This window comes from Gallus gallus, chromosome 1, assembly GCF_016699485.2.
Source record: "Gallus gallus isolate bGalGal1 chromosome 1, bGalGal1.mat.broiler.GRCg7b, whole genome shotgun sequence".
In the NCBI taxonomy this organism is placed as follows: Eukaryota; Metazoa; Chordata; class Aves; order Galliformes; family Phasianidae; genus Gallus; species Gallus gallus.
In genome coordinates this window covers 86,890,422-86,916,557 of record NC_052532.1, presented here as the reverse complement: position 1 = coordinate 86,916,557, position 26,136 = coordinate 86,890,422, and the positions used below count along the sequence as shown (strand labels likewise).

Sequence of the window (26,136 nt, the reverse complement as noted above, 5' to 3'; positions counted from 1 at the left end):
CTGCAGAGTGAAAAGGGAAAACTAACTTATAACTTACTGGCAGGTTCTCTTCTGGTGCCTAGAAAATACCTCTATTAGGAATGGTAAAACCATATTTGATCATGAAAGAAATGAAATAAACATATGTATATGTAACTTTTTTTCCTTACTTGGTTTTGTTTAGTCTTCTCCTTGTATGGTGAGGAAACAAGACAAACCTTTGCCAGCACCACCACCGCCCTTGCGTGATCCTCCGCCACCCCCACCAGAGCGACCTCCTCCAATTCCACCAGACAACAGGATAAGCAGACACTCGCATCATCCAGAAAGCGTGCCTTCCAGAGACCAGCCAATGCCCCTTGAAGGCTGGTGTCCCAGAGATGTGTTTGGGACAAGTCAGTTAGTAGGATCTCGAACAGGAAGTGACACTTCTCCCAAACCAGGACTGACTGCAGTTTCAAACATAAATGGAAGGCACAACCGCATAAGTTCTGAGCAAGGATTTATGAGAAAACACAGACGTCACGAATTGCCTGTGGAAGGTGCCAAGGTATGAAATTAGGTGAATTTTTTGAAGCCTTAATTTGATATCATACTGCAGCATGGTTTTCCTTGGCTACAGTGCTGGTGTTTCTAAGTCTTTCTTGTTGGTTATTAATAATGAACAGGCCATAAATAAATGGCTTGTTACAAACTGCAATTTCTATAGCTACAGTACATGAGGGTTTAAGTTAAAATTCAGTTTTAACATGGAACATTCTAAAAATAGCTTGGAGAGAAAATTGTAGATTTGCTATATTCTTTCGTCAAATGATTTGTACACTTGGTGCATAATATAAGTTTAGTTATGCAGCATCTCAGATCAACTTTGAAAATGCCTAAATTATTTCTATGTTGATGATGGGTGCTGTAGTTACCTCTGTGGAAGATGAAGTAAGGACACGGTAGCCCCTTAAATCTATAAAGTATTTAATATGCATATATTATATTTACAAATTTACTTAAGTTGTTAGCTATATTGTGTGCATTAACAAAAGCTAAATATTCTAGTGATCAAGTAGTCTTAATTATCTATAAAATGTTATTTTCAAAGGAATATTAAATTAGTGACAATCTTCAGTATAATCTAATGGAAAAGATTTAACCTACCTTGACTGTAAGAAAGAAGAAATGAGTGCATCAAAAGCCAAGCTAAATGTAGAATAGTATATTGTATCTGTACTACTGACTGTATGGGCAGTAGACTTGAAAATGTACGGTGGCACAGCTTTAGTTGCATTGTTTGTTTTGATATTATCATCAGTACTTTAAACTTCATTCACAATAAATGGCAAATGCCTTTTTCTTCTTCAGTTGTTTACAGTAATGCAAATATCTTTAGCTGGATTTTTCTTCCTTTGGATTTAAGTCAGAGCTCCAGCTGCTATAGTTGTACATTGTTGTAATTTCTCCATAACATTTTTGATTTTTCTTGGACAATAGTCCAGTGCAGTGTCCAATAATTCATTTTGAGCTATGAGGGTGTTTGGAATTGTCACTTGCAATCTTTCCACTGGTTGTCCAGCTTGGTTTGGCTGGGAGGCATCTGCTTGTCACATAAGAAGTATGATTGCCTGTCCTTGGCTGCACTAAATAGTATGTCTAGAACTATGGTGTTTTTTCTATTTAAAAAATAAAAAAGAGGATTGTTTCCATTTGTTAATTGAAGATATCTGAGAGATTAAAGAGTGGAGCAGTAGTCCTAGTATTAGTCAGCTTCAAATAACTTGCAAGACTGTGTACTTGGAGAGGCCTAGGTTTGAAAAGAGAGCAAGTGGTGATGGCCCAAGAAAAAAATCCATATTTCTGTTCTAATTGCTGCTTTATCAAAGCAGCTCAGTATTTCATTAAAAAGCAGATTAATAATTCAGTGTTGCTCCTCTTTTTTTTTTTTAGTGCTATATGGTGCATGTGATTCAGTACAAAAGTTAGAAATCATCACTTTTTTTTCCTTTTCCCAAGACCACCATATTTCTTTATCAAAAGGATATTGTGATAATTTTGGAAGTGTGATTTTTAAAATTCAATTATTATTGGTAAAAAGCATTTATGTGATGAAAAGTGCTTAAGAAGGTCATGGTGTTATTTGTAATAAGAATGTTCTTTCATCAGAACTGAGGAAAAGACCAAAATCTTACTTAGAACTAGACTGTAGTTTTAAATGTTATAGATTTTCATCTGCTTTTAAAAGTATACTGGGTTTATATCTTCACTAGTATATTCAAATAGCCATTTAACATTCCAGTTGTGGTTAGGCAGAGTATTGAAGCAGATGGAATGAATACTTCTCAAATCAGAATAACTAGTCAGCGTGGAAGAGTAATTTGTTACCTAGAGGAGCTATACAGGTATTTCTTAAGGGGGAATGGTTTTAAGTTGAAAGAGGGAAGATTTAGGTTGGATGTTAGGGGGAAGTTCTTTACCAGGAGAGTGGTGAGGTGCTGGAACGGGCTGCCCAGAGAGGTTGTAGATGCCCCGTCCCTGGAGGTGTTCAAGGCCAGGTTGGATGGGGCCCTGGGCAACCTGGTCTAGTAAATGGGGAGGTTGGTGGCCCTGCCTGGCAGGGGGGTTGGAGATTCATGATCCTTGAGGTCCCTTCCAACCCAGGCCATTCTGTGATTCTGTGTGATTCTGTGATTCTTTATCCAAATGTTGTTTGAAATGTCATGGTCAATTAATAGGTCTAAGCCATTTGGTTAAATGGAGTAACTGACAACTCTGAATTACCATTTGAGGATGTATGAACATTCTCAAGGGTAATACTTCATGAATTTTCAATCCTTATTCATTTGTGAATCATAATACAATCTTTTTGCTCTTGGTTAAGGCCAAGAATTCAGAAGACAGTTCTACATTTTGCTGGGTACAGCACCGTAGAGGTTTAAAAGATAGTGTTTAACATGCTATTCCTGTTGTTTTCCATCTGTACTCCATCTCTGTTCTTTCATCAGTTTGCAGTCTTGAAATCCTCATTTTCCCCAAGTGGTTCAGCTGTAACTGAGTAGTCCATCTAGTAACTGTGACATGAAACTTCCTCTTTTGGTAAGGTTTAAAGCTAGCGTGTTCTACAGCTCCCAGATGGGGTGAGCTGAAATTGATATGAAAAGAATCACTTAAGAGTATAGGCCTGTCGCATGAACACCTAGGAAAGTTTTAATGTGTAGCCTCCTCAAAGTCTGTGTGGTAATATCTGGTTGAGGAACATCTGTGCGGATAAACAGAAGGAAAGACTCATTGTAGCTTTTGTGTGATTTTTAGGTATTTTCAAACGGTCATCTGATAAATGAAGAATATGATGTCCCTCCACGGCTTTCACCTCCTCTTCCAGGTGCCTCCACCATCCCGAGTATAAAGTAAGTTAACTTTAACTATAAAGGAAATTGGTTAATTAATGTCAGATAATAGCACGGTGCTAAATGGAAAACAAGAAAAAAGAAATAACTAATCTATATTGATGATATGCTACACGATGCTTTAATGTGTTTTTACAGAGGAAATGTAAATTTTTTTTTACTAACTAGAAACAGTTCTAATGTTAATCGAACATATGACATTTCATAGCAAAAGAATACATTGTGGCAGATCTTGCTGGTGTTTGGCAGTGGAAGCAGAACCTGTCCATTCCATTTTTGGTTTTACTACTACTGAAAAAGTATGATCAAAGCTATCTATTGCAGGAGATGAGAGGTTCTAGGGACAATTCTAAGTGTAAAGAGCATAATTTGTGTGTGTGTGTGTGTGCACGTGCACTCTGTCTCTAATCTAGACATGTTTACTGGACTTTCTACACAGAGAGCTTTTTGTCATGCTAGTATCAGTAGTTGCAAACTACTCTGTGTTCCAGTAATATTGTGGTTTAAAAGATGATGCTGTACAATCAGTTGTGTTTAATTGGTCCTCTGTTCAGATTAATCTCCTTGGACTGACTGCATCTTCCACGATACATAGAGCTTCTGGCGTGTTCCACAGCCTGTCAATCAGAAAGAGAAAGAATTGACTGTGATGGACAAACTACATACTTTAGTATTCCAGAGCAAATTACTGAATTCTAAAAAAGGGAAGATTTTTATTTTTTATAGTGTTGAAACAAACAAACAAAAATAAGTTTATTGTTTCATGAAAATCTGAAAATCTCATTTTTGCAGTTTTTCTTTTCTTTTCTTTTTTTTTTTTTTACAAATATATCCTAGAATCACAGTACAGCATTATACAGCATTCACTGGAAATGCTTCAGTATGTTTTCACAAGGTATTTTTTCCTCCTATTAAGTTGACTGCATTAAGCCTTCATAGTATGTTCAACTATATTTGGTTCAAAATACTCATATTTTTCCTAACTGCACTACTGAAATCAGTCTAGTGCAAGCTTCTCATTTTTCCCTCCTCTCTAATCTCTGCAGAGTTTCGGTTTGAGAGCTAGTTTGCTTTATACAGCTCTAAGGCGTTTTTTTCCTAGTTATTTTCCTAAGTCTGTAGCTTCTAAGGTTTAACTGGAAGACTGACCAGGTATGAAATGCCTTACTCTAAATAATGATGAGGCAAAATGATGTTTAGTTGGAGCTTCACAATTCCACAATTCTGACGTCCTCACTTATTTCAACATTTTTTTTACTGAATGTGACACAGCAAATATTAACTTCCTTTTTTTTAACTGAATTGCATAGTTTAATATCAGTATTGGTTTTTTTTGTTTTTTTCTGGAAACAGGTCTAATTTATTTTCATTTTGTTAGATTGTTATTATCATCCATGCATTAGTCATGGAATGTTGGGCTCACATTAACTAAGCATCTACTTTTTATTTTCCACTCAGCTGCAATCCCTACTTGCGAAAACAGTTATTCTTTTATTGGATTGATGTAATTATATCAGATTATTTTTAGCAATTTTGATCAAATTGCTATTTTCTTCTCAACAAATAAAATAAAACTTTTAGGTCAAAGATATAAAAGAGTTCTTCCCACAAACTTATGAATTTTCAAGGTGAAAAGTGTTTTTATTCCTGTGAGTCAGTCCAATTTTGCTACATTAGTAAAGGTTGGTCTCAGAAGTGCTATATGCTATTGTATTATTTACTCTCTTCTTGAGTATGTATGAAACATTCAATTCCAAGTACCTTTTATATTCCATACATATGTTGGGAAAAAGTAGTTACCTTGAGGTGGTTGAGGAGAAGTACACAGAAAGGTATTTCTCCTCCTGCTATCTCTTTTATCCGCGCTAGCTGACTTTGAATGTGAAGCTGTTATTCCATTAAAGGAAAATGGAAAGGCTTGGAAGTCGTGGCTTCCTTGAAATTGTGGTGCTTTTAGAAGGAGCACTGCTGACACAAGGGTTTCCAGATACCTGAGAAATGATGCTATGCAGGACTTAGCTTGGCAAGCTTGACAAATGAGTGAGTTTCAGTGCAACAGCTACTCTCAGATAATTCTTGCATGCATTCTTACTCTGTGATAAATAGAAATTTGTATACTCTCCAATGAACAAGAGCAAACTCTTCTATGTATGCTTAGGTTTTAAGGGTAAATATGCACTCAAAGGTAGTTTTTTAGAAGCATCTGATAAACATTGACTTAATCATGTGGTCTGTATAACTTAGCATCTATTTTGTTGAAACAGAGATAGCTTAATAACTTGCTTTTGAGCTCACTATCAACTGTTTCTTTGCATAAGGTCTGTACAAGAGCTGATACTAAGAGCCTGATGTCTGTCTTGTGCAGTCAACAATTCAAATAGCTGTAGTCTTGTCCTATGAATTAGAACGGTCTACAGCAATTGGAACATATTAGCGCATGGTTGGAGTGTGTTTTAGATTTTTGCTTAATCTGAAAGATATCGAAGTTGTGCATTCTTCAGTGCAAATCAAAGTATGGTAGGTAGAGAGATTAGACATTCATTTCAAAAGCACAGTCTTGATTGGAGTAAAATACAAGGACTGCAAGTTCATTGTATCAAAGCTCTATGAATCAATTTACCAGTGAATGACGGAAGGGGAATTTTTCCCTGGAGTACCTTTAAAAAAGTGTGTTGTTAGATTCCCTGAAGCTCTGCTGGTTTACAGCTGAGCTGGACTTAAAGTGACTTGACATAAACAACTTCTCTGTCTTCCCTGCTTTACTTTGGCCCTTGGTGTTCAGTATAATAAGAGAGTTTGGCATCTAGGCGACTGTTCAACAAATCAGAAAAGACAAAGTCACTGCATATTGGAATGCAGTTCTGAATTTCAATTTTAAAGTATTTCCACTTAAGGATGAAGGAAAAGAAACTAGAGGATATTACAATACGTTGTGCTGGTCAGTTTTGTGTTCCTATGTCCACAGGCCTTCCAAAGACATAAAAATAATGACCTTTGTAAAAGTGTAATTGTGGAAAACTTCACCAGTTTGATAAACAAATGCTTGAGTGTTTCAATCTTAGCTTACAGAGGCATATTCATCTGTTTAGAAACAAAAATGTGTAAAATATTTGCCTGCTTATCTAACTAATTTGTGTAGAAGGGCAAAGTTAATCTTATAGTAGAACAATAGAGATTTAATGAAACAATTAGTTCTTGAAGAAATTTAAGTAATCGTGGAGAAAAGCGGATATGCTTCTAAAAGAACAATGCAAAAGAGATTTGGAGTCAACTATTGCAAATAGATTTCAAATTGGAAGAGCAATGTGATTTGTTTAGAACTATGAATTATGAAAAGTTAAAATGTATGAGACAATTTTAGGAGTCTAATGAAGAATATATTAGTTATATGTTAGCACTCTTAAATTGCTTTACAAATCAAAAGGACCTTTCAGATATTAATCAAATAACATAGAGCCCTGCAAATATTTTCCTTATTTTAAGGACAACATGAGACTTTACTAGCATGAAGGGCTTGTCTAAGGCTACACTGTACTTGGAAGCAGGAGAATGTAGAACCTAAGTCTTTAAAAATTCCAAACCTATAATAATTTCTCTGCAGTGCAGTATTGTTGGAAATAGATTTTAGCATAAACATACTAATATTTGTGGAATGAAGTTACAGGTTTGCTATAACATAAATTAGGTTCTTGTATCTACTGAATAAATAAGACCAGAAGCAGAGGCTCTCTGAACTAGGTAAAAAAGGGAAAACTTTATTTTTTGTACTCCTTGAATATCCTAAATTTGCTTATTTTTTAAATTCAGTAAATCAGTAAATGAGTCTCCCAGCTTTCCTGTGTAAGAACTGTGTCTGTCAGGAAGCTGATTAGACTAGCTACTACAGTGCTCTACTTCAGGTGACGGTCAGGATCTCAGTTTTTACCCTGTAGATTTGCTTTAAACAAAAAACAAACAACAACAACAAAAAAAGACCTTAAGTCTAAGTAAATAATGATTCAACAACCCAAATCTTTCCTATAACCAATTTAAAATAGTGCCTTCAGAGAGGATTTTTTTTGTCTGTTTTTTTTGTTTCCCATTTGTAGCCTTTGAAAGGGGCTTCAAACACCACCACCACGCTTGCTTCTGTATTGTTTGGTGTTGGACATCTCTGGTATACATACCAACATTGACATCAGTTCAATTTGTGATTATTTTTAAAATTCACAGCCTTATATGTTTTATATATACTATCTTCAGAACATTCTGGATTGCTGAGTAGGAGTGGTTGCACATCCACAGAAGTGAGAGAAGTTATTGAGCATTTGAACTGTCTGAGCACAATACAGACTTCTCATTGTCCTGTTAGGTTTTACTTGCTTTAAATGCCCGTACAGCAGTGACACAAACCTGCTGCCTTTTCAACTTGGAGATCAAAGATGGAAAAAGCATTTCACACACGCACAACACTGCTGTATTTACAGAAGACCTTTTGCTCCCTCTACAGAAGGTGGTTGAATACTGCAATGTGTAGTTTGCAGTTCAGTGTCACAAATCTTCTTTCACCTTTTGTTTAGGTGGAACGCTTTTGCAAAAAACTTGAGTTCCCATTTTCCATGAGTTTGTTGGTGAAGTCACAAGTGTATTACTGATACAGTAATACACAGTGTCTGAGAAACAGTGTCTGAGAGGCTAAGAGTAGCTAGAGAGCTCTAGACTATGACTATAGTACAACAAAAGCAATACGTCTGCCTCCTACTTTCTCCTTATTTTTTCTCCCTTGTTTGCTTATTTAGTGACTGATTGGTACTCATAGCAGTTAGTTATTCATTTTTGTTCATAGAGTACTCAGATGTTCTGAAGTTATTTAACATCGTCTAAAATAAATTGTGAAAGACATAAGATTTTTCTATGTGAAGTGTGTTGCATATGTCAGATGCTGCTTGTGTTGGAAAAAAAATGAGATGAGCCTGACTTGTCACTTCAGTTCTTGCCTTTATGATAAAAATGAACTAATTAAACCATCAGAAAAGAAATTCTGTCCACTCCTGTCTCATTTTTCCTATGGTAGTTAAAAACTTCCCTAAATGATATATTAAGTAGATGTTTCTTGTAATGCGGCATGTAGTTGAAATCAGGGGCCAAATCAAAATGGCCAAGAATGCATTCCACATCTTCCTTTGAAGTCCTTCAGCTATTGTATGGAAAAGAATGAAGGTACTGGTTATTACGTAATTTCGTATGTAAATGATTTTTGAAGATACACACTTAGTGTTCAGCTAGTTTAAGAATCAAGTGTCTGTTTATGGTTTTTATGTATGATTAAACAGAAGTTAAATTAAGCCCTTAATGTAAGCTTGTGTATTTTAAATGGCTTGTGAGTTTCTTATTGATTTTAATGTATCGGCATAATCGCTATAAGCAAAGGGGCTATATATGTAAAAGAAGATAATATTGATTGGTACTTAAGCTAGTTTTTTTTATGTCTAATGAAGAGAAAGATATGTTGAGCTTGTTAATATCTAGCAAAATCTCTTCCCCTAGATGGTGCTCACTAAATGAAAATTTTGCCCATTATTATGTTTATAACGCAAAAACAGCTAGAAGGACTTAAGCTTTAGCTTAAGCTGTAAAATAAAATAAAACTAATATCCAGCAGTATTCTCCAGATGCGACTTTTTTTTTTTCTTTTCTTTTTTTTTAACCAGTGAATAGATAGTAAACCTGCTTGGGAGTTCAGTGATGTAATAGCTGGAATAAGATGGAAATCATGAATATCCACTGCCTTACAGAGCCCTGCTAAATGCTATTTGTCCTGACTTAACTTCTGCTCAGTTCTTTTGATAAGTGCAAACAGCTTAAGCCTTCTAAGCACATATTTAGTTCTAATTCTTTGGAATTCTCTGTTGTGTTATGCTTGCTTAAAGTAGCTGTTTAACTCTTAAAAGGTCCACTACCTCTTTCTCTAAGTATTCTCACTGACAGAAAAGGCAGTAACCTTTAAGCTTGTTTGACATGGTATTTTTTTTAACCTTACATGTAGCTGGCACATTTTAAGGATGTTTATGCTAAAGAAGTGTATCTTCCATGTCGTACTGAGGACAATTATCTAACAGTTAAAACAGAACTGATCTTTTTTGTGTTCTCTGTAGGTGCCCTGTTTCCTCAGCAAATTCTCTGTCTGATAAATCAAGGGATCATACAGATGATGATGATGAATACAAAGTTCCTCCTTCACATTCTATAATACTGAGCTCTCAACCACCTCACTGTCATAATATAAAAGCTGTTGCTCGGTAAGGTCATTTAGCAATCTTGAAAGCAACTTACTCAACCAAAATTTAATTGCATTAAGCATTTACAGTGATGGTTGCATGTTGTCTAAAATGTTTTATCTTTTCAAGCTTGTGTTGTTTATGCTTCTGTTTCATTTAACCACCACAATCATATACCTGTGAAGTTCACTGTATTGTATCTCTATGATATGATATTTGTTGCTTTTGAATACCACTTCTCAAGAAGATAATTTTTTTGGTACTCACATGGAAAAAGGCTCTTTTGCTTTAAACATGTTCTAAAGTATTCTCACACTTATTAATTATTAATGGCTTATAGTAGGGAGATTTTGAGCCAAAGAAACATCTGAAGGCTATGTCACTCATGGTGAACTTCTTGATCTTTGAATCAGAAAGAAAATCTAAATGTCTGGAATGAAGAGAATAAGTCTTGGGGGAAAGAAGGGCACAATTATTTCAATTTTACAATTATTATCACAAAATAAGCCACTTAAAATTTTTTAGACTTTTTAAGTTGGACGTTTATAACATGAATAAAAGATCATTCCTTGCATGCAAGTTAGAAATTCTGAGAAACAGAATTGTTGAAGTGGTGATCCAACCTTCATTGCGTGGATGTGAATGTTACACAGTTGTCTTCGCTTTATGATCTTGAGTGCTTAAATGCCCTACTGGACAGTCTTGATTATAGTTGACTCCATATGCTTAAGAACCGGGGGGGAAAAAAAAGCCTTTACATCTGCACTTTTAAAAAATCTCATAGGATACATAATTTAAAACTTAACTTTTAAGTACTATTCAGCAAAAGCATTCATGATTTTTTTTCCTAATTGTCATAAATGTTTAGCACATTTCAGTGTCACCTTCTTTTAGCTCTTTTTCCTGAGTGTTGCATCCTCAGCTCTTGGGTAATGCTTAGCTATTTCAGTAAAAAGAAGAGCCCACAGAATTTATTTTAGATTTTTTGAAATTTACAAACAATTCTTCCATTTAATTCTAAAATTATATCACTTCTGTGATTTCTTGTTATTTTGCTACTAAATCTGTCAATTATAAAAATTGTACAAGATTAATAAGACAAGATGATTCACAGTCTTCTTTTCAGGCAGGTCAGTTAGCTGTCTGGTTCATTGCAGGCGATCTCCTCCTGCATACACATTGGCAATTTCAACAATAAAAAATGGAAAGAAAGAATTTCAGCATTAGGGTAACTAGACTTGTATTAGGAAAGTGATATGTTAGTCACTCACTCTTTGATCACTATCTTTTCCTAATATTTTTTGAAAATTAAAAGAAAAAAAAACAGAAGGCTGGCTTGTTAGTAGTAATATGCTGCTATTCTCTCAGTGCTGTCTAATGTCAATCTGAACAGGTATTTCAGGATGATTTGTAAACGGATTACTTGTCTGGACTCTTCATGAAGACTTTCTAAGTGGTGCCATGTTAGGTTATCTTACCTAGCTATGTTGATTAATTTATTGAAAACCCAGAATATATTTAACCTGAAGTAGAAAAGATTCTTAATTATTTAGTATATATGCTGATAAGTCAAAGTAAGTAGTCTCCTTTCTGTATGGCCAAAGGAGATAGTTTTACCAATGTTGGTAAAAACCCAAGATGTGAAATTCTAACTGTATATAGCTCTAGATTTGCCAGCATTTGATAATAATGATGCAGAGTGTCTAGTTATGGTTTTTAATTTTTAAAATGGAATTGTTTAGCATGGTGGTCCTTTTCTAGAGAAACTTTCTGATTCTTTCTGAATATGCAAGATCTGCAGCTCCAGTGGCAGGAGTTGTTTTCCAACCCTTTGACATTTATTTAAATAACATTTAATATTATGAAAAGGCTTTTCTTCCACATTATATCCCCATGGTCTTTGAGCAGTCATTTTACCAAAAAAAAAAAAAAAAAAAGAAGAAGAATCTATTGAAGATTTTTTTTTCTGTTAAGATTTTGTACTTTGTACTTTGCTTCATTAAGTGAATTTTCATATTTAACTTGATATTGTTATTTAATGTTGAGAGACTGATACCTGTACATTTAAAGAAAAAGGAAAATTCTAGTACAAGTTGTCAATGGGACTCCATTTTTCTATACAGAAATAGATGTCTGCAGAACTGCTTTGACTTGTTCGTTTTTCATTTTAAGTAGTTGGCTAAGATTTTACTTGAAATTTGTTATTGCCAGTGGTGTGTTATGGTTTTCTGCTTGTCTGTTTTTTGTTGTTGTTTTATCTTATTTGTCTGTTTTTAAATTATTTTTCTACGTAGATATTTACCAAAAATTCCCTTTTGCTCTTTTCATATTTTAGCTAGTAGAAGTTTAATGGTTGGAATGGTTGGAAAGGGGAAAGCAGCATTGGATGTGTAAAGAATGCATTAATGTATATGCATTAAGTGTGTAAATAAACCAATGATCTGACTTCTGAAGTGAGGACTGTATTTAACATTAGTGATTCCATGGTATAATTCTTCCTGTACCTTGAGTAAGTTAATTAAACTATGTCAGAATACCACCAAGAAAGCAGTATAATTCTTCAAAGGAGTTTTAATGAGAGCTATTCAATACCTAAACTCAGTGTAAAAGCTATGAAGTTCAGAATTGATGCAGTTAATCATCTTTCATTTGTTTCTATGTAGTGGACTGCTGTATTAAGCACTTTGTAATTCTGGAAATTAATACTTGGTTAACTGGTTGATTACTTCCTTGTTAATATCTGTCTTCAGGGTTTGTGAGAATGGTCAATGTGCTGGAGTAACAAATGGAACACACAGTGCTACTTCTGATGTGAAGAAATCAAAACATCCAGAGTTAGGTATGTCTTAATTTTTCACCTTTTTGCAAGAAAACTTACTCTGTACTTTTCCAGGGGTACAGCAAGAAAACATTCACTTCTTGTAATTGTGTCATTCAGGAGATGTCTATGATGCACCTACTGTTCCGGTACCTTTGCCACCTGCACGGCCTCCTACCAGAGACAACCCAAAACACAGCTCTTTGCTCAACAGGACTCCCTCCGATTATGATCTTCTGGTGCCCCCTTTAGGTTGCAGACTTTTTGCTGATTACATTACTGGTTTACCTAGCCTAGATTAACCAAGTGCCATGTTTACTGAAAAAGAACAAACGTTGAGTATGTTAAGAGTACCAAACAAACTATGGGCTAAAAATTGCAGCTGTACATCAATACTTGCCAATGTGGCATCTGTCTGTAAGCCCTCATGCAATATGATGAATAGATAAACTAAGTCTAGATTCAAGCTACAAAGAAAAACAAAGCTGTTTTGTGTAAAATAGATTGAAAACTTACTTGGATTGTTGCAATTTAATGTGTGGAGGGTTTCTGATTGTAGCTTAAATAATTACGTTTCTTTTATCATATAAAAAAGATGAATGACAAAGTGATGGTATTTAAGTCAAAGAAAACTTAATTAGCTTACATTAGTAATTTTGTATTGCTCTTCCAACGTCAAAGGACAGTTCAAAACTCACTGCCGCTTACAGTCACAAAAAGCAATGTTTCCCAGTCCAGACTCAGTCTTGTGCCAATGAACTTAACATTTTGAGGTCAATAATATTAAAGAGGCCACTCTGCCTACATACTGGGACTGTGCTTGACCATCACATCCACCTTCATCGACAAAACTCAGTTGTATCATTGCTAGACTATACTGTATGTGTCATCATCCAATTTTCTGGTTCCATGAAACCTCTTGAACACTGCTTGGTAACTCTAGTCCTGTCTGCATTACCTTTATGTAAGGAGAGAGTTATTTTGCCAAGTATACTAAATTCACTTTGTATCTTGGGTCAGAGCATTAGAACAGCAGATAAAGATAACATATGGTATAAATGTAGCAGATCGGATGTAGTCAGCATTAATATTTGAATATGAATGTATTTTCTTAGCCACTGAGGCATTATTGTTATTCTACACTGATAATCAATGAGACTTTCATTACAATACAGTCTTCATAGTTGAGCCATTTAAAAGACATTCCTCCCACTCTCCATCCTAGAAAAGAAACTGAGCAATGCAAATGGTCATTCAGAGCATGTTTTAGAAGAGGACTGTGCATAGTAAGAGTCAGGCTAACAACTTCATTAATGCAGTCACTGAACTGCTAGACAAACCCCAGGAGCAAGGGCCACAGCAGCCAGAGAAAAATCGATTTTAAACCATTCTATGATGCTTTATGAAGTTTTGTTCATCTAATAAGTCTTTCCTAAATGCAGGTGAAGATGCATTTGATAGCTCACCTCCTTCACTACCACCACCACCACCACCACCTGCTAGACACAGCATCACTGAGCACACGAAACCGTCTGGCTCAGGAAGTCGACCTCCTTCAGGACATGAACTGTTCCTTCATCCTGGTAGGAATATAAAAAATATATTTTATTTCATTTATTCTAGAAGTAAACTGTTATTCGGTAAAGTTGTCATTAGGCTTCAGAAGTCTGTTTTGTCTTCAACTCAACATACAGATATATAAGAAATAGTTTTACTTTGTGTTTTTTTTCCTACTGTTTTTGAATGATGGAGTTGAAAAAACACGGAATAAGACAAGTCAACTTTTCATTATCACAAAGTAATAAGATAAAGTCAATATTTTTATACAAGGCAAGACATTTATTTAACATTTATTTAACAAAAAAATTTTGTTAAATTGTGCTTCTCTCATAGGAATTGTTACTTCCAAAGTACCAAGTTTTCTGTTGTGATCTGAGGTATTAGTATGGATCCTCTTGTCAATTCCACTGTTTCTCATGGTTTGTTATTAATTCATGTATGGTTATTTTTTCCAAGTTGCTACTTGGGAAACAGCTAGAAAACATGAGAAAATAATGTCCTGTTTTGTTAGAACTGTTGCTGTAAAATTTTGCAGCAAAGCTGTATTAATTGTGAACACAGCTGCAGGACCCTGTGGTTTTATAATTTTTTTTTATAATTAGTCAAATTTTCACCTAGCTTTTCTCACAGATCACTGTCACATTTTTAGTCCAGTGTTTTGCTTATGAAAGTCATGAAAGTTACATTTAAAATTCATAACTGTGAGTTGATGAGTGTTTGATTGTTGGGTTAATTAAGTTGAGTAAATTTGTTGCTGATAATACAAGTTACAACAGGGTTTTTATGAGTTACAGAGTAAGTCTACCAAGTGGCTTTTTTCCTCTTTGTAGAAGCTTCCAAGGAATACTGGTGTCTCTGTTTATCTGTTCCAAGAATATTTGTGATTAGATCTCTTCCCCTTTCCTATCTGTTCTCAATGATAAGCTGTATCAAGAGGTTTAAATTTAAATGTTTCAGTGATAGTGTCACAGAAGTGCAGGAATGTAGATGACAAGCAAAAGTATGCAAATTCATAGTAAACTGCCAGGTTGTAGGGTGTTTTTCTGGCCTTTGTGAATGATGCCAGCTGTGGTATTAAAGTGGGCTAGCTTAGGTTGAACCAAAATAACCTGCTTTGGAATGTTTTCATTGTGTATATGTATATATTTTTTGCCATCAGTTGAGATCTGAGCACTGAGTAATTCACCAAAACTGTACGTTTAATAATGTGGGGCTTAAATTCTGTGTGCATCCAGGTAAAAAATTAAGCACACTGCAGGATGTAAAGGTCAATCGGAAATATAGAATCAGGAACTAAATTACCTGCAATGCTTCAAAATAAAAATAATGTAATCTTTAGCACTTCAGTCTGAATGAGTGCTTCAATTGTGTAATCTGAGGTAGAAATACACTCTGCACCATTCAGTTCTAATATGAATGTTGAGAGGAAAAAGAAAGTCCTCCCACAGCCCCAGATACATACAAGCTCTGTTGATCTGTCTACAATTCCCAGATGTATGCAGGGTTTTTAAATATTATTTCCAAATAATCAGAAGAAGCATCACTGATAGTGTTTAAAAATATAAAAATTTTAATTAAAAATCTGGAGAATATATTTATGGCCATTCATTCTTCATATTTACATAGCAAATACAGTCTTACAACAGCACTTCTCAGGAGTCTTGCTAAGTATGTATGTCTACTTGAGCATGCATGCATTCGTGAATTGGTCTATTTAATTCTTTTTTGATTTTTATGACGTTTCTAAAGACATACTGACATATGTCACACTTTGTATTGTGCCAAATAAACTACTGCTAATGATCTGATGCATTTTTGAAGATTGATTTCCATGCAAGTCTTCAGAGTGATATCTTAGCTGCTCTTCTGAGCCCAAGATATTAGAATAATAATCTCACCATCAATAATAGGAAAAGGTTGCATACATTTTGAGTGAAGAGCAGAAGCTAGGTCCAGAATGATGCTAAAAACTTGTTCAGCAGCCTTCACGGTATTTAAAAAAAAATAAAATAAAAGAGTATTTTAAAGAGGGCCAGGCCTATACATTTCTCTGATTTTTTTAAATTCTGTTCCTCTAATCAGGAGACAGAACTCCCCACAGCTTTTAGCAGTCCCTGTAATATTCACCCAGTAACTGGGACTGTGCAAGTAAGAAATCTGACTTGCAGTATTGGTAGACTGCAAAGCATTGAAGGGTTAACTGAGCTCTAACCAAACTAGCTAGCAGGGATACTTGTAATGTTGCTGTTTTAGGCCTTGCAACTTCTATATTTTACTGGCTAAAATCTTCTGAGGGTCAGGGTTGAGTAATTAGAAGGTGCATCATGAATGTCAACAGAAAACCAATAGTACAAGGTAGACCACTTTTTCTCCTGCGTTGTTCTCCTCAAGACACAGGTATGTGTCTTCTGTGCAAGTGTTTAATTTGGGTGTATAGATGCATATACTCCCACTTTGGGGAACACCCCTGTTCAGATCCATGTTTTTTTTTTTCTTTTTTAATAAGAGACTCTTTTCAGACTAGGCTCTGTGTATCAACCCTTCATCTTCACCAAATAATAGTTCTAATTATTCTAAGATGCGTTATTGCTTTATTATTACAGATCCTCATTTTGATCCAATGACTGGTCATGTTCCCTTGCCACCTGTTCGTAGAGTAACTGGAGAAAATGTCAAAACAAATAGGACATCTCAAGACTATGATCAGCTTCCTCCCTCTTCAGGTAAGGTAGAAAACTGTTCCTGTAGAAGGTTACAGCCTCATGAAACAGATAACTTTAATCCATAACATCAAATAAGACAACTGGTAGCGGAAATACTGCTTTATAAAAGCACAAAATCATCAACGGGTCACAGAGATTAAAGTTCTGCAATATATAGGTAAAAATGGCTACCCGTTTCTTTGAGGTTATGTAGATATTATGGCACCAGTTTATGCCAAGCAGAATGCTAATATGATTTCTGGTGTTCCTTATTTTTTGAGAAAAGCAAGGACATTTGTGCTGTCTTTGAGTATATAGGAGATCAGAAGTTATTCAGGGAGCATAAACCTCTTCCAGCTTTGTTTTATTGTGTTTTCAAAACAAGTAGCTTCACTTTCAGCAGTATTACTAATTTCTGATCTTTTCTGCTAGTGTGCCTGTTTGAGGTTCTAAGAACATTTTAAAATAATTTTTATTGAATCTGCAAGACTCAAAACCAAATTCAATTTTGCTACAAAATAGGTATGGCGGAGTTAATTCCTTTGCTATTAATATTGTACTTAATGTTTTCAGAGTATACAAATACTACATAAATGAAATATATATTTAAATTAATTTAGATATATTAATAACAGGATCGCTTGTATTCCAAAGTACTTCCACCAATTTGTAGACAAATTTTATTTTCCTTATCTGTGTGTATGGATAAGGGGAGGATTGTCCTACCTGCATCATTTTGTAGTGTGAAGAGGTACCACAAATGAAAAAAAAAAAAGTGCTTATCTGAACCAGTAAACACTATTAGTTCTCCAGATAGAGTGAGTTGTATGTTGAAACTATTTTCTAAGGCATGAAGAAACGGAAGGACTTACTTCTATAGTCTTTCGGCCTTTATGGTCATGAGTGTTTAATTGCAACAAAAACAAGTGGAAAAATTGAACAATTCTTAATAATAATTATATATCTCTTTCTTACAAATGTGTAGTTCTACTCTTCTGGGAAATAAGAAAGAATAGCTATTTCCTAACTGAAGTACTGGAGAGATTAAGCATACAAAGTGCTATAGAATCTTCAGTGAACAGCAAATCTGAGAATGCATGTGATGCCATTAATAAAACAGTAGCATTTTGGGGAGGACACTGTTATTAACATTACACTGTTACTCGTTTTTTCCTAATGTTAGAAAAACACTTATTTGATAATACACGTTTCATATGTGACCCTGTGAGGGGGTCTTATTAGCCTTACTACATTAGCCTGATTCATTGAGGGATTTATAATTATAACACAAATTATGACTACCTTTTAAAAATGCTTATTTCCTGCACTTCTTTTGTAGAACAATCTTTAATTTTCCTGAATTACTGCAAGATCCTTGCTAGTTAAGTTCTTGCAGCTTTTGGATGTCGCTCAATATATACTGTTCTATCTACATACTTTTCCTGTAGCCATCTTCTGAAACATCTAAATGTATTGACCTTTGCTATAAATATCACACTAAATCGGTATGACGTACAGCAAGATATTCAATTTAATTTCAATTAAATGAAAGCTATGTGATAGATCATGTCATACTCTTAATTGGAAGGTTGTTTTTACAGTGACGGTACTTCCATAAAGTGGAACTGATGAACTTCAAGATGTACCAATTCATCTTACACTATGATATAAAAAAATATATAGTGTAGAGATTGTAACTCTGCTTAAAACTTTAGTTTTATATTTATTCTGATCTAATCAGTTCACTTAGGAAGTTCTTCATTTCAGCCCTTTTGTGTATGGTGGTTCTTTGAACTAGCTGGAAAGGAAATGTTGTTCATTCTAAAATCTAATTATAATTTAGCCACTGGCTCCCTAGTGTAACACTGGGAGTCCTTTGACTTATGTGCTTCATTTTGACTGTAAGCTTGCTGTCCTGATGTTTAACTGACTTGTTAACATGTAGTGACAATTTTATTCTAATTGAGCCATGTATTTAGATTTAGCATGGAACACAAGAAATAGTTCTCAGCTGCGCACCTAACTGTCCCAAAGGCATAATTTTTCAAACATCTTAAATACATCATTTTTAAATTATTACAATAAAAGCAAAGCAAATGAGATTGCTTTTCTTTTTGATTGATATTTTACCTAAGCAAAGCCAATTATGCGTGGGAAAGGTAGAAGAAAATTAGGCCTCTAGTATACATGACTTTAGCTATTCTGTAAGAAATTGATTCAAATGGCTAGTTAAGAATATAATGGCTAGTTGAGTATAGCATATGCCTGTTCACTCATCTGGCCTTATTGAAGCATTTGCATGCAAATTTAAATACCTTTACAGTTAAATATTCAAATTGAGGAGTTGGGGGGTGATTGGAGGTGTCACACATAATTTCAGGGTGAATTTCCATGAAACCCAAGGAAAATCAGCAGTTGTACTAATGCAAAATATGAAGATCGCACCTAACAGCTTGATGAAACAATATATGCAGTTAATCCTTTCTCACTTTCATCCTGTTCTGCTCAGTCCTTAGCATAGATGTGTCCTTGATGTGCTTTGTTCCTGTGCATACCATGCCATAGCTGCACAGAGGGCCTTGGCCTTGTGCAGCAAGACCTTGGCACCCTTCAACTTCTCTGTTTGCCTGTTTCCCTGGTGCTTCTCCGTCTGTTGGTGAAAGACCATGGAACATACCGGAGAAGCAGCAAGGGTCATTTCACAGCAGAGAGGAAGAGAGACAGCTGGCATCATTACAGATATTCTCCCACAGTATCACAGAGCCTTCGCACCTTGCAACTTTTTCCATGGTTTTTAGACTTTGAATAAATGAGTCTGTCTCAGCCTTTATACTAGTCAGTTTCCTAAGGGTTAAACTTAGCACTGAATTACAGAAATGTGGTAGGGGGAGGCTTCTTGCTGTGGAAACTGTTAATTGAATTATACAATTAGGAAATCTGGTTGAATTTTTAGTTAGGCATCTATGGTGGCTGAAACATCAAAGGATGGGAAGTTGGAAAGGGAAGTCCTGCTTAAATACCTCTATCTCAGTGTCCAGATGGACATGCAGCTTAGGCTTAGTATCTGTAAGCTCAGAATCCCATGTGATACCCAGCTTCAGCTGAAATTTTATATGGATGCGAAGATATTGAAAGAAATGTTTCTCATAATGGAAATTTAGTTAGAGAGAGGAGAGCTGAAGTATCTGTGCTATAGAGGGATGTCATTTGAGTGTGAATAAAATGCATACGTTGCAAATTTGCTGGCAGAATTAAAAATGACCTTTCAAAATGGTGCAGTCACTTAAAAAAGTTTCTTAGGAAGCATCAGCAAAGTGAAGGCTTTATATGAGAAATAACTTGAGTTATAAGCTTGTAATAGGCTGGTTAGAGCAAAAATTACCTCATTTAGTGCATGCATGATGCGCACAGAGAAGGATCTGACTTTCATATAAAAGGAGCCCAGAAGTAAATGTTTGCATCCTAAATAAATAAGTTCATGATGTTCTGCATATCAGAACAGTTTGATATATCTTTGAAGGAAAGGAAATTGTTTTTAACATGATATGTTGTGATTTTAAACATGAAGAATATTCTTCTTTTAGTCTTGCATTTTCTAAAATAGATGAAATTAGGTATTTAAACTTGTTCCTGATTTGGTTTAGGTTTAGTTATTAACTACGTTTCCTGAACTATAATTAACTTCTCAATTCAGTGTGTTTCATTGATCTCCCACATAGCAGGTTTGGATCTGTCTTGTGGTGTGTTTGTTAGAATGATTAGTGTTTACATAATGCTTCACATCTTCAAGGATGATTCAGTGATAAAACTTCATAACAATTAAAAGTAGTCCATACTTGTCTGTAGGTTGTCATAACTGCATGCACAGAAAATGGGCAATGCAATTGGAACAAAATTAACATCAACCTTTCTATTTTAATTCTAATCAAACTACTCTCATCCATTTCTTAAATAAGTAACATCACCTTGCTAATGGTACTGTTTGCTTATCTTCTTTGAATTAAGAAGTTTAGTTAAATTTCTGGGAACGATTCTGTCAGAACGCATGGAAACTGAACTGAGAGAAAAATATACTTTGGATAGATGTGCAATAAACTGAACTATTTTCATCCATCTAAAATGCTTAATGCACCCTGTTGAATTACAGTTCTCTCTATCAAGTGTTATGATAAGTAGCATATTGTAACAGTAATACTAGAAATACCAAATTCTTTCATCAGTAAAAAGAAAAAAAAAAAAAAAGCCTCTGGAGCACTTAACACTGCAAAATGCCATTACTGTCAGTTTAAGTAAACAGGAAGTGTCACAGTCAGAAACTTCTCTAATTTGTCTATCAAAGTCACTTTTGATGGAACGTTTCAAAACCCTTTTTGAAGGATTAAAGACTTCTTTTTTTATTTTAAATACTTAGCTCTTGAAAGTCTTCTCTGCACTTTGCCTGCTTGTATTTAAGCTTCTTATTGTGGTATCAGTGAGGATAAAGAGGTTTCAGTAAAGCACCAAGTTTACTTGAGCACGAAGCTCTGACTCTCAGAAGATTAGGAAGTTTGAATATTAGCTCTTTTCATCAGTACATCATGATTCTTTGCACCAGTATTAACTGTGAAGGTAACCTTTCTAAGGAAGAACCAAAAAAAAAAAAAGACATTTTCAAAGGAGGACTGAGGAAGAATCATGTTCAGTTCTCGCCACTGAGATTAATTGAACTAAACTTTTTTTCTTTTGGAAACCTAGTTATTTGTATTTTTGCAAACTGGTATGCATGAAATGACCTGCAGTTGACTGAGAAGGATCTGCAAGATACACTCATAAGTGAAGGATTTTTCTCCTTCCCATGGGTCTGGCTGGATTCCTCTTAATGCAACTTGGCAACCTGAATAAAATAGTGATCAATTTATTTTTTCATTTTTAATCAGACTAAGAAGGAGTACTTGAACTGTAGGTTGAGAGCGGATAGCCTTTAAAGTTGTGACTGGCTAAGTTCACCATCTTTACTGTTTAGTTGTGCTTTCTTTTTCTTCTAGCTTTGGATAATTTAGATTGTAACTTGCACATTCTTACCACGTTATTGAAGTAGTACATTGTTATTTCCATTATTTCCATTCTAGATGTTCCTGAGGATTCTAGCTTCTGTCCAAATTTTGAGATATATCAGTGAATTAAGGTGTCTCTTCACATTTGTTTAGAATTTCCCTTTGCAAAGTGCTTCATGAAGCTTGACCTACCTATAATACAATCTTTAATCCATTTTGTAATGATTTCTATCTCATTTATTTGAAACAGATGGTTCACAAGCACCAGCCAGGCCCCCTAAACCACTTCCTCGGAGGACTGCACCAGAAATACACCACAGGAAAGCATTCAATTCTGACAGTTCCACGGAAAATGTGGATGCAAAAATTGCAAAACTCATGGGAGAAGGCTATTCCTTTGAAGAAGTCAAGAGGGCACTTGAAATTGCCCAGAATAATGTTGACGTGGCTCGTAGTATTTTACGAGAGTTTGTCTGTTTTCCTCCACCAGTCTCCCCACGTCTCAATCTATAGCAGTGTGAAGATTTTCTTGGAGCATGTGAATTCTACATATACATGTGTGGACTGGGGAATGAGAGAAAGAAGAGAAGAGAATATTTTTTCTTTCATCTTTAGCAGGAGGCTGTCTGTTCCAGCCGTGCTCATGGCTGCTCTGATCAAGACTTATAAATATGCTGAGGCTTATGTATTTTTGCTAGCCATACTTTTTTAAATCAGGGTTGAACTGACAAAATAATTTAAAGAAGTTTACTTCCCTAGAACTGTTAATCTGTGAAATGCTTTTTCTTGTTTACAAGTTGATAAGTTACAGTTTTCTAGTTGATGCCTGTACTATGTTCCCGTTCACGTCCCCTTGTACTTTTGGTCAGTTCTGCTGTAGCATTCCCAACAGTTTCCATGCTGACCACCCCATCAACTAAATCATCACTTTCTAGAAATTTTGTGTTTGCTTTTTTTTTTCTCTTACAAGATGCTTTAACTGTTTTTGCATTTCATCTCAGCAAATGCAAAAGTATGTGGCCTTCACTACTGATTATTTTTTCTTATGAGATTCCTTTGCTTTTGAGAGAGGAAATATCTGAATGTAAAATATGTTATGTCTATGAACTGCCTTTTTAAAGGTATTTTGACAACAATGTTGGACAGCTGTCTGTTTAACATTAATTCCATGACCTATAATCCTCAAGGTCTTTTATCCACAGCTTCTACAGTTAAGAACAAAAAAAATCCCAACCAACAGAAAAAAAAAACCCACACTTCTTGCAGTGATACTGAGTTCTGACATGTAAAAGCTCTTTAAGAAATATTTGATGGCAAATGTTCAAAAAAGCCCAAACGCACATGACAGTACCGCATTTTGATTACACACTAATTACACCTGTTGTCTGTGACCTATGTATACTGAGGCATGCCAGACTAGAAGGAATCATCATTTTGAATCACGTTAATGGCATTCAGGTAAATTCCAGTACAAGCTTCTGCAAAATTAATTTTGGAGTGATTATCCTGTGGTTCATTGTGGCTTGGAATTAGTTTGTGTTAACTTGGAAACTTTAAATTCTTGGTGCACTGTTGATTCCGAATGCTACTGTAGCAGTATGTTTTGGAAAGTTCTTTAATAATCTTCTCCATATGCTTTCTTAGTCTACAGTGTGATTCTGATGCCCAAATTCATTCATTCACTTTCCAGCTACTTAGCTGGAATTGTTTCTTTGCTTTCAATGGCTAGTGATACTACAGGCTTTGTGTTATGTTTAAGCCCCGGTTGATGCAAGCTAAATTAAATACCTTTCTAACATTAGAAAAGAGAGAGAAAGTGACAACTGTGTTCCTAGTTCACTCAAAGTTTAGAGTCTAAATATTTCCAGTAGAAAATTGCTGCTTTCCTGTTTTTGTAGGAAAATTGAAAGTCTGCTTTTCCTCTGTTACTGTTGAAAAGATAAAACCGTGTGGTAGGTAGAGTGTTTTCCACATTTTGATATGTGACCAGTATATGAAAATTTTCATGCTGTGCTAAACTGTGTTTGAGTCATACATTTATTGTTTCCTTTCAGTTTCTCCTTCACTCATAGCAAGTGATAGAAGTTGTACCGCTTATGGGATCAGATCTCAGCAGCCAATACATTGGTTTTTAAACATTTTAAATACAGAAAATGTCTGTATTGCAGGATCCAAAATAACTGGGTACACCCAGAGGGAATTACTGTGATACCTCGAAGTCCATTGTTTTGTCAAAGACCTTATTCTTAAAACTTGCTAAATAAATTATTTTGCAGCGTCACAAAGCATACTACATATCTATTGTTAATCTGCTTTGTTTCCATGACAAAAGATGATTAGGGCAATTAGAGGACAGGAAAAGAGTTGGAGTCTTTTCCGTAGCAAGTAAATAATGTTTGAATTTACATTACAGAAAAGGTGCATTTACAACTTCTTGTAAATGTTCGTTGATTGCCTGCAGCTTATGGAAAGTTTTGGTTGAAGTTATCTTCTGTGCTTTTCATTCAAGTAATTCTCTGTCCTCTGTTTTGGGGGAAAGTTTTATGCTGTCTTGAGCCCTGTTGTTCATTTGTTTTGTTTACAGAATCACTTTAGCATTTTTGCTAACCATAAATTCAAAATGATGCATGTCATTAAAAAAAAAATAACCCATCAACCAGTACTTTTTTTTTAAACTGAAATTACTTGTATGGTTCCAGCATAACTGCCAGTTCGGCAGTGATGGCAATGAACAAGAGAAAGCTTTAAAAGGATGAGAGAAGAGTATAGATTGTAAAGCAGAGCTCTCTATTCTTCTCATTTTTGTGCAGCTTCGTAGTACAAATGACAACCTGGCTGGAATTGCTGCCTAATAAATGAAGGTTTTTAATTTTTTTTTTCATTCTGGTTGTGACAAGCAGTGATTTTTTCTTTTTCTTTTTCTTTTTTTTTTTTTTTTGGTACATGTTAAAAAAAGCTCAATGAGCGGTAATCTTAATGATGACTTAAAAAGATTTCCTTTAATCTTTGAATGAGTGTGCCATTAATGCTTCTAAGTTGTTGAATGTGAAGACTGTTTCAAACCTGTTTTGGTTGGCAATCAAGTCAAACAGTGAAATTGTTTTGCTAGAGTGTTGATGTTTACTCTGCAGAAATTAATAGGCTTAAATAATCTGACTACAGTGTAATTATGTAAACATTTTTACCTTTTTGAAGACTGAAGGGTTCAAGTCTGGCAGTGTTATGCACGTATATAGCTTTAAGCAAACCTGACTAGTGAGACTGCTTGAATGAACAAAGTTGGTTAAATTTAGAAATGTGTGCTATAATGGTTAAGGCAACAGGAATATCTCTTCCAAATAAATGTCACTGAAGGCTTTAGACCACCATTCTGATGTTTGTAAGGCCTCACCTTTTATCTCCTTCTTGTGAAATTACTGCATTTCAAGCAAATTGGCTGAATTAACACTCAGTATCTGACGAGTACATCTGGCACAGATTTTTTTTCATAATGTGAATTTAGGAAGTTTTGTACCAGGATCATTTCTTCTGTTTTATTTGTCATGTTTTCAGCTTGAAGCTTTATTTTGCACTGATCACTCTGACCTGAAAGCATTTAAATTTGTGTCTTAAAGCTTGACAAATTTCAAAGCAGATATGAATAGTGTATTCTAAGCAGATTCAGTTACTGCCTGCTGACCTGGAATTTAGTGTATATAGGAATGATTTCTTGAAAAAGGACTTTGTTAGTTTCCATTTTGAAGGTTTTTCTTCCAAATAACTATTTTATCTGAAAATGCCTTTTATAAACTTGTCTAACATGTGGCAAACTTAGTGATGTGTTCAATTAATTTATATTTTATTGGACATTCTTTTTTAATTTTGGTTACTATGTAAGCTCAAGTTCTTTATCTGTTCTTGTAAGGTATTTTATAAAATTAATGTTAACAGAATGTTGGGTTGCTCCGTGATTTTTCAAGACTGTGTCTTTTTATTGTTGAGTATTAATGCTTTTCATATGCTCGTTTAGAAACATAGACTAATCTGTGTGGGGATCTTACAAGCCATTGGCTTGTAAGCCATAAAAAGGAGGCATCACTCTAAAATAACGTGTATCACTGCATTTAGACATTTGCTTTGCATCCTCCCTTTCACTTACAAATTTCAGTTGTAAAAATTGACTACAACTTCCAAATGTGTATGCAATAGTTCTAAAGCAGAAAGATAATCATAGAATCATAGAGAATGGCTTAGGTTGGAAGGGACCTTAAAGATCAGTGAGCTCAAAGCCTCTGCCAAAGTGGTACCAAAACAGTCTGCCCAGGGGCCCCATCCAGCCCTGGCCTTGAGTGCCTCCAGGGATGGGGCACCCACAGCACTCTGGGCAGCTTGTACCACAGCCTCGCTGTCCTCTGA

At 35.0% G+C, this 26,136-nt stretch overlaps 1 protein-coding gene across 4 annotated transcripts in view; it reads left to right on the top strand.

Moving 5' to 3' along the window:
• Positions 1-25,673, top strand: part of CBLB (Cbl proto-oncogene B) — a 123,752-nt gene extending 98,079 nt beyond the window's left edge. For 3 of the 4 annotated variants that reach the window (XM_416621.8, XM_040705373.2, XM_040705371.2), the window contains exons 12-19: positions 164-529; positions 3,277-3,371; positions 9,506-9,649; positions 12,379-12,467; positions 12,567-12,698; positions 13,889-14,029; positions 16,610-16,729; positions 21,992-25,673. In XM_416621.8, the coding sequence (XP_416621.3) occupies positions 164-529; positions 3,277-3,371; positions 9,506-9,649; positions 12,379-12,467; positions 12,567-12,698; positions 13,889-14,029; positions 16,610-16,729; positions 21,992-22,254 (1,350 nt within the window). In that variant the 3' untranslated portion in view covers positions 22,255-25,673. The remainder of the gene's footprint in view (positions 1-163; positions 530-3,276; positions 3,372-9,505; positions 9,650-12,378; positions 12,468-12,566; positions 12,699-13,888; positions 14,030-16,609; positions 16,730-21,991) is intronic. The other variant, XM_004938278.5, reaches the window with a different exon arrangement.
• Positions 25,674-26,136: the final 463 nt, after the last annotated feature.